The 9126-nt window shown below is 36.5% G+C and overlaps 1 protein-coding gene across 1 annotated transcript; it reads right to left on the reverse strand.

Moving 5' to 3' along the window:
• Positions 1 to 108: 108 nt before the first annotated feature.
• LOC130747380 (B3 domain-containing protein REM20-like) lies at positions 109 to 8824 on the reverse strand. The gene is made up of 7 exons (XM_057600315.1): positions 8448 to 8824; positions 7848 to 7960; positions 6907 to 7371; positions 6133 to 6640; positions 5912 to 6033; positions 999 to 1076; positions 109 to 883 (listed from the first exon to the last, which is right to left on the reverse strand). Exons 2-7 carry the CDS (start codon positions 7917 to 7919, stop codon positions 626 to 628), a joined length of 1503 nt encoding a protein of 500 aa, XP_057456298.1. The 5' UTR covers positions 7920 to 7960; positions 8448 to 8824; the 3' UTR covers positions 109 to 625.
• Between the last annotated feature and the right edge of the window lie 302 nt (positions 8825 to 9126).

Below are 9126 nucleotides of genomic sequence, written 5' to 3' on the forward strand. Positions count from 1 at the left end.
CCATTAGTCATTCACTATTTTGCATTGTTTATGTTGAAATTGGAACTAGTCAAGTGATTGGTTCATTTGAAAAAGAAAAAAAACTGGTATATCTCAAAATTGATGAGAATCAAGCATACAAAAATTAATGAAAATAGATAATTCAAACTCAATATCCTTGCATATCCACATACAGCAAAACTGCCAGCTCTTTTGTTTTTGTTTTTTTAAGTTCTTTAATTTCCATTAAGCACCTGCATTTGGGTTAATGTAGGTTACAAGGAATCATGCCTAGAAGTATCATTGGACAAGCTCTTCAAAGTAAAAGTTGGGCATGGAGGGCTAGAATCATTTTCAATTTCATGACATGTGAAACTGGGTATTGCTTCTCCTTTCCTACTGCCTTCTCTCTATAATCTATCTCATAAGCTGCCAAAGTGAATATATGCTGATATTGAAAATTGAGTCTCCCTCCTATTTGAAGACAAGAAAACATCTTGCACTAATAGAGTAGTTGACCACAAATTCATGCCAAACATCAGCAAACCATAACTTTGATACACTTGTTATGTTTTGTAATCATCAACAACTCATAATGATATTTTTCAGTTTGAAATTAATAATAAACAAGTTCGCAAGTTCACATCTAATTTGATACTTTCTTCTTAGCTACATGGACCCGTATCATTTCTATTTCTTGATCTTCCTGCCACACAATTTCACAGATGCATGCATCATTTTCTTTGATCTTGTTCTTTCTGCGAAAAGATAACCATCCTTTGACACACACTCGCCCATCTTTCCACCTAGTTACTTCTCCCTTTTCTGTGCGAAATCTATTGATGGGTGTCTGTTGTTGATGCAAGCTGAGATGGTAGTTTTGCAGTTCATTTCTTTGAGTATTCTATAATGACAAAGAAGGAACACGACTTTAATTTCAAATTCTCAAGACAATATTGTTAAAAACCAACTACACTTGAATAGTTGTGAAAACTTGAAGGTTAACATTAGAATCATACCTGGCACTGGCAACATACAAGGGTGATTTTTTTTCCAAACCTAGGGGAGAAGTCCTTGAGGATTGTATATGGAATATGCTGCAGAAGAGAAGGGTGATAACAGAAGTGAGAATTTCTCTAGATGAAAGATGGAGCATGTAATAGTTCTAATTCTAAACTATGAAAACTGTTCTTGCAACAATTTGGCTTATGTAGCTCCAGAAAATAGAGAATTACATCATTAACATTCTTAATATTGTTGGTTATTTTAAAAATATAGTATGGGTAGAAGAGAAGAACGATAGCAGAGAATTTGGAGCATAAAGCATATTTTTATTCAGCAGCATAGCAACTGGTTTTATACAGCAGAATCACCAACATAACATTCAAATTCAAAAACATAACAACTACTAGATGAGAGCCTAAAAAATAGAAGCTGAAACAGCTCTATCTTATCAGTCAATAAGACTGTTATTTTCCTAAATAATAGCATAAAATTAATCTTCTGCTGTTTGTTTATTTCAAAGTCAATCAATCAACACTCCTCCTTGACTTTGGAACTGCAAACTCCAAGCTTTTGCCTCAAGAACTCAAATCTGGATTTTGGAAGTGCCTTGGTTAGGATATCAGCTACTTGATTTTCTGTCTTGCAGTAGATTAGCTTCACTTCTCCTTCCCTTTGAACCTCTCTTAGAAAATAAAGCTTTATCTTGAAGTGCTTTGTTTTTCCATGAAACACTGGATCATTGGATATTGCAATTGCAGCCTGATTGTCCACCAAAATCTGAGTGCTACCATGTTGTTCCATATGCAAATCTGCCATGATTTTCCTAATCCAAAGAGTTTGATTCACAGCAGCAGCAACAGCTACATACTCGGCTTCCGCTGTAGACTGAGCTATAATTTCTTGCTTTTTAGAACACCATGAAAAAACTCCAGAACCAAGAGTAAAACAATAACCAGAGGTGCTTCTCATGTCATCAACACATCCTGCCCAATCACTATCAGAATAACCATGAAAGCTGAAGCTTTTTACTTGCCTGTATCTTATTCCATAATCAGTGGTTCCTCTAACATATCTAAGAATTCTTTTTGCTGCTTGAAAATGAATTTCACTTGGACAATGCATGTACCTTGATAGCAAACTTACTGAATGCATGATATCTGGCCTGGTACTTGTTAAATACATCAAGCATCCTATTAAGCTTCTGTACAACTTTTCATCAATCTCTTCAGCTCCATCTTCTTTGCAAAACTTCTCCTTTTGATTCATTGGAGTAGCTGTTGGATGGCACTCTTCCATGTTGAAATTCTTGAGGACTTCCTTTGCATACTTTTCCTGACACACAAATATTTCATGTTGCTTTTGCTGCACTTGCATACCAAGAAAGAATGTCATCTTTCCAAGATCGGTCATTTCAAAGACATCTTCCATTTCTTTTTTAAACTTGTCAATCATCTTCTTGCTACTTCCTGTAACAAATAGATCATCAACATATAGAGATAACACAAGTATATCTTCATCCACCTTTTTAACATATAAGGTAGACTCACTTAGACTTTTCACGAAGCCTAAGCTTTCTAAATGTGTATCAATTCTGCTGTACCAAGACCTTGGTGCTTGTTTTAAGCCATACAATGCCTTCTTTAATCGATAAACCTTATCTTCTTGTCCTTGAAGAACAAATCCTTCTGGTTGTTCAACAAAAATTTCTTCCTCCAAGTATCCATTCAAAAAGGCTGATTTGACATCCAATTGGTGTACAATCCAATCATTTTGTGCAGCAAGTGCAAGCAGCAACCTTATTGTATCCAACCTTGCAACTGGGGCAAATGTTTCAGAGAAATCCACCCCAAACATTTGGGCATAACCCTTGACAACAAGTCTTGCCTTATGCTTGTTCACAGAACCATCAGGATTAAGCTTGGTTCTATAAACCCACTTGACTCCAATGGCTTTCTTATGATTTGGTCTGTCCATCAACTCCCATGTCTGATTTTTTTCAATCATTTTCAACTCCTCCATCATTGCATTTATCCACTTTTGATCAGTTGCAGCTTCTTCATATCCAGCAGGCTCCATGACAGCAAGATTGCACCTTTGATAAACTTCAGAAAGTAATCTTGTTCCTCTGACTGGTTCATCATCCACATCTTCATTCTCCTCCTGGAATTCAGATTTATTTTCATCTTCCCAACTCCAGCTATCTGACTCCATGAATTTAACATCCCTACTAACAATTATTTTATTCTGATGTGGAAAATAGATCCTGTAGGCCTTTGAAGTTAAGCTATAGCCTACAAAAATCCCAGATTCTGCTTTCTTGTCTAGTTTGTCTCTCTTTACATGAGGAATGTGAGAGAAACACAAGCAGCCAAATGTCTTCAAATTAAGCAATTCAGGTTTGTAACCATACCATGCTTCAAACGGTGTTCTTCTTTGTAAAGCTTTTGTTGGCAGTCTGTTTTGCAAAAATACAGTAGTATTTGCAGCTTCTGCCCAGAATTTCTTTGGTAGCCCTTTGTCATGAAGTAAGCATCTAGCCATCTCCATAATTGTCCTATTCTTTCTTTCTGCAACACCATTCTGCTGGGGGGAGTAAGGTGCTGTCAGCTGGTGTTCTATGTCTGCATCTTCACAAAACTTGTTAAATTTTCCTGAGGTATATTCAGATCCATTATCAGATCTGATCATCTGCAATTTGCACTTGCTCTGAGTTTCAACCCAAGCTTTGAACTTCCAAAAGATGTCAGCAACTTCAGATTTCAGCTTCATAAAATAAGTCCAGCACATCCTTGTGTTATCATCAATGAAAACAATATAATACTTACTGCCATTCAATGATGGTGTGTTTATGGGTCCTCCAACATCTGTGTGAACTAATTGTAACTTTTGTGAAGCCCTCCATGCCGTACTTTGTGGAAATGGGAGTCTTGACTGCTTTCCATATTGACAGGCAGCACATGTTGGAAGATCTTCTTCTAATTCCGGTAAGCCTTTTGCAAGATTGTTCTTCTTCATGAATATTAGAGCGTCATGATGGAAATGACCCAATCTCTTATGCCAAAGTATTGTATTGTTGCTAACTTCTTTGTGCACTGCAGCATGTTCTAGGTTCATGAGATCCAAGACAAACCTTTTGTCTTTCATTTGAACTTTGCACACTTCTTTGCCTTCTGGATCTTTGATCTGGCAGTGCAAGTCTTCAAACAACACCTTATAGCTATTTTCCAGCAACTGAGCAACACTCAAAAGGTTTTGATCAATTTCAGGAACATATAAAACATCTGAAATTAATTTCAGACCTGTATGGCTTTGAATTGCCACTGTTCCTTTTCCTTTTCCTTCAAGATAAGCTCCATTACCAATTTTGACTTTAGAATTTTTTTCTTTAAACTCTTTGAAGAGTTCAAGGTCAAAAGTCATGTGGTTTGAGCAGCCGCTGTCTATGAGCCATTTGGTGGAGCTTTTGGCAGCAAAGCATGTTGCTGCAAACAATTGTTCCTCTTCTTGTTGATCCTCAGCAACCTTGACTTCTCCTTGTTGTTGATGAGACTTGCATACCTTTTCCATGTGTCCTTGCTGGCCACACTTGAGACATTTTGCATCTGGCCTCCACCAGCACCATTTTGGTTGATGATTTGTCTTTTTGCAGTGAGGACAAGGTGGAGAAACCTGAGTATTGTTTTTCTGGTGGTACTTGTTAGAACCTCCAGGCTTGTTGAAATTGTTCTGCTTCTTCTTCTTGTTTCTTCCACCGTTGTTGTTTTGCAGTTTGGCTTGTAAGGCACCCTCTGTAGTTCCTTCTTGCCTCATAAGCCTTCTTTGCTCTTGTGCTTGGAATGCATGTAACACCTCTGCCAAAGTGATCTGCGAAAGATCCTTTGTGTTTTCCATGCTTGCTATAGAAGCTTCATATTTCTCAGTGACAGTTACAAGGATTTTTTGTACAATCCTGGAATCAGGAAATTCAGTGCCCAACAACCTTACCTTGTTGGCAATGGTGAGCAATTTGTCTGAGTACTCTTTAATTGTCTCTGACTCCTTCATTCTTTGTAACTCAAATTCCCTCATCAAGTTCAACACCTGCATGCTTCGAATCCTCTCATCTCCTGCATATTCTTCCTTCAGGTAGTCCCAAATTTCTTTGGGAGTTTTGAGTGTCATGACTATGGGGAAGATCGTTTTTGAAACGCCAGCAAAAAGACAAGCTTTTGCCTTTGCCTTTCTTGTTTTTCTCTCCTTGTGACTTTTGATCTGAGTCATGGTAGGATTATTCGGCAGCGGAAGTATTTCATAATCCTCTTCCACGGCTTCCCACAGATCTAAAGCATCTAGGTAGGACTCCATTCTCACAGCCCAAAGGTCATAGCTTTCCCCATCAAAGACAGGAGTAGCAACATGTGAGAAGCTTGATCCAGCATCCATTTTACAGGTCCCTCAAGAAGAGGGCTCTGATGCCAATTTGTTGGTTATTTTAAAAATATAGTATGGGTAGAAGAGAAGAACGATAGCAGAGAATTGGGAGCATAAAGCATATTTTTATTCAGCAGCATAGCAACTGGTTTTATACAGCAGAATCACCAACATAACATTCAAATTCAAAAACATAACAACTACTAGATGAAAGCCTAAAAAATAGAAGCTGAAACAGCTCTATCTTATCAGTCAATAAGACTGTTATTTTCCTAAATAATAGCATAAAATTAATCTTCTGCTGTTTGTTTATTTCAAAGTCAATCAATCAACAAATATGTACTTAATAACATAGAGACTAAAAGGGCTTAAAGTCCAATGGAAAATTAATTAGAAATGAGAAGTAGAAGGTGACAACAAAGACTAATTCCTCAAATGGACTTACTAACCAACAACAATATTCTGTTGTCTATAATGCCAATATTTATAGAAGTAAGAAAGGATAAAGATTCCTAACCAGATCGTTGGGTTTGGTTTTCCATGGTTTATTAATGAAGTAGGGATTATCCGGCTGAATATACATTTCTACATCAATATCTGCATCTTCAGCTTTGGTCCCAGAACTGCCTCCCTTCTCCCCTAAACCAAATAAATCACCAGGTAAAGGCTAAATCATGAACCAGTACATACAGAAATGAAAAAAACAAAACAAACTTTCAGTGTGGAGTTAAAACTTACTGCTCAAGTTGACTTTGCAGGCTTTACCAGGAGATTTTCTCCTCATGGTTGCTTTGCATTCTTCTTCTTCTTCTTCCTCCCCCTCCTCCTCATCTTCATCCTCATCATCATCATCATCATCATCATCATCATCATCATCTTCTTCTTCTTCCTCCTCATCCAGCACTATCACATCATCCCTTTCCTTTTCTTCCTCATCCAGCTCTATCACATCATCCCTTTCCTTTTCTTGTTCTCCACTAACATTTACCTTAGTCTTTTCACACCCTGTTGATTCACAGATCTTAAAGTTAAACACATTACCTCCAACATGTGTAAAAAAGACAAAGTCCGCAGCCTTTAAACAATTATCTTCTCGAAACTGCATCCATCCATCATCAAAATACATTTGACTGTTGATTGGAAGTGCTTTGACTTCCCAAACTTTCCCATGAAGATTCTTAAGGATGAGATCCCTGGGTTCCCATCCTTGTTGGCGTGCCAACATCATGAAAGCGTTTGGTATAAGCTGCAATTAAAAATAATAGCAATCATAAGACCCATTGATCAAAAGACAATGTTACTTTAGATATTATAATAATTTCACAATGATTTGGAATCAACAACAGAACTGGTGCAGTACACTTAATAGAGTTACATATTGCATTATGTTATTGCTAGTAAATTTAAGAATTTATGCACTGTATTACAATTTATTCTAAATAGCAGAATATAGAAAGCAACTTTATACCTTCATGTATGTCTAGATTGGAGAAAGTATGATTAAGAACATACCATTCTTTCAGAGTGTTGTTTCGGGAGGAAAACTTTGAAGAAGTCAGGATACTTATTTGCTGGTTGGGAGTTCCTTTTACATTCTTTGCTGATATGGCATTCTTTCATCTGGTTGACGAAATTGGTTGGGAGTCCCTTTTCTTTTCTTGGTCTTCCCCTCTTTCTTTTCTGCTCCAAGATTGGGGTGGCAGCTTCTTCATGTTTTATTTTTTTAGTGCATTGTCTCTCACATCCATTGCTACTGAAAAATTGCACTAGGAATCGGTTCTGTCCATTATATGTAAAAAGCAACAAGTCCTGCGACTTCACTGAGTTGTCTGCAAGAACCTGTGGCCAACCATTTTGCATATATACCTTCTCATCCTTGAAAATGGTCACTTGCCACCGGTAACCGGATGAACCTATAAGAATCACATTTGTTGAAAAGTCTTCTTCCAAATACTTCAGAAATTCTGGTGGAACTTCCTGCAAGTCATGACAACAAAACACAAGTTTGTCCAGTATACCATGTTATACATATAGGTACATTATATGAATATGATTATGAAAGAAGTGAGAAGAACACAACTTGAACAGTTAAAATTACACAATTAAAGCCCTTCCTTATAACACTTAAGTTCTTTTTATATTCGATCTCAGAATGCAGAAAATATTGAAGTAAATGCTAAAAGGAGAAAACTACTTTCAATAAAATTTTGGTTGTTTGTTCTCTCATGACTCGAGCAGAACATCTATGTTACATAAAAAATAATACTTTGGTAAGGATTTAAAATCAATAACTGCATTGGTTCCTTATACTTACTTCTTTACCAAAATAGTCACATTTTCACTAAATTAATAATTCATACAATGTATTTTGATGTTTTAAATAGTCCTCAAAGGAAAGCAACATTATATGTTCATGTAAGTTTAGACGGTAGAAAGTATAATTAAGAATATACCATTCTTTCAGGGTGGAGCTCTGAAAGGAAGATTCTGAAGAAGGCAGGGTAAATGGGGGTTGTGTCAGCCATCCAGTTATCCAACAATGCCACTATTCAAATTATTGCAAGCCCTGGAAAAATGACATCAGAACCAAGAAATGTCCAAATAAATTGGTCAAGAAATTTTAATGCAAAAAAAGTCCAATATAAAAATACCAACTTTAGAACAAGAACTGTAATTAGTTCAATATTCTTAATTTGTTTCACTATCTCTAGTAATAGGACTGCATTTATTTGCTTACATTTATTTTTTATCCATCTGAAAGAATGTTCAATAGAGGGACAAACAAAACAGAAGAACATTGTCCCACTAGCACAGACAACAAAATCAAAACATGCTCAAGAAACTTGGTTTGTGAAGCAAAAGACTGAGGCCTACTTATACTAAATGCCCAATTACATCAGATCTGAGCTAACCTTTGAACAGACAACCTTAAAATAAAATAAAACCTAAACCACAAACATATAAAAGAGGCTTGTGTTGTATCAGTGACATGGTTTCATGTTTCTTCAGCATAAAAGGTTGACATGACACAAAAGAAAAACATGATCACTTACCAGCAGCTTCAAAACTAAGAAAGGTCTTTCTTTTCTTTTTGCTGAGTGATATCTCTGGAGATGAATGTCCCAAGCAAAATACTCTCTCCCTCTTCTTCCTCCTATCTGATGCTTCCTCTAAATGTTATGTGCAAGAGGCTGGAGCTGAACCATTATGAGATTTTGGTCCACTTTAGTAGTAGGTAGCTGAATAGGGTGGGTGGTTTTCAATTTCATATTCTTTGTTTAGATTCACTTCTTCTGCTACCTTTGTGAGGACATGATCACTTACTTGGCATATTTGCTATCTTTGTGAGTTGTTTACACATAATGTGCACCATTGGCTCTTTTTTCATTTTCTATTTTTAGAATGTGATTGGAAATTTGTGACATGTAATGCAAAATTGTAAGATTAGCATGTGCACTGCATTAAAATTTTATGCTTAGTCATTATAATGCGTTTCTGTTATTGCAGTGGTTTGATAGAGACCTGCACTGTTGTTTTGCCAGTGAAAGAAAATAGCCAATTCAAACTCATTTATTCACCCAAATCCACATTTGGAGTTTGGAGACTGTCAAAGTGTAGTCCTACTTAAATTTTCTTTTCTTTTAAGTCTTTTAATTTCCATATGTTACCCATGCTATCAACCTCACCATATGGCGTAAGCACCTACTTTTGGCCTTTTTCTTGAAAGATTCT

Source organism: Lotus japonicus, chromosome 3, assembly GCF_012489685.1.
Source record: "Lotus japonicus ecotype B-129 chromosome 3, LjGifu_v1.2".
NCBI classification, from domain to species: Eukaryota; Viridiplantae; Streptophyta; class Magnoliopsida; order Fabales; family Fabaceae; genus Lotus; species Lotus japonicus.

Bases quoted from the DNA above. Each gene is read 5' to 3' on its own strand.
- LOC130747380 (XM_057600315.1), bottom strand. From the start codon at position 7,919: ATGGCTGACACAACCCCCATTTACCCTGCCTTCTTCAGAATCTTCCTT. The intron at 7,372-7,847 runs GTATATTCTTAA...CATGACTTGCAG, and splicing joins AGCTCCACCCTGAAAGAATG to GAAGTTCCACCAGAATTTCT. The intron at 6,641-6,906 runs GTATGTTCTTAA...TTTTAATTGCAG, and splicing joins AACAACACTCTGAAAGAATG to CTTATACCAAACGCTTTCAT.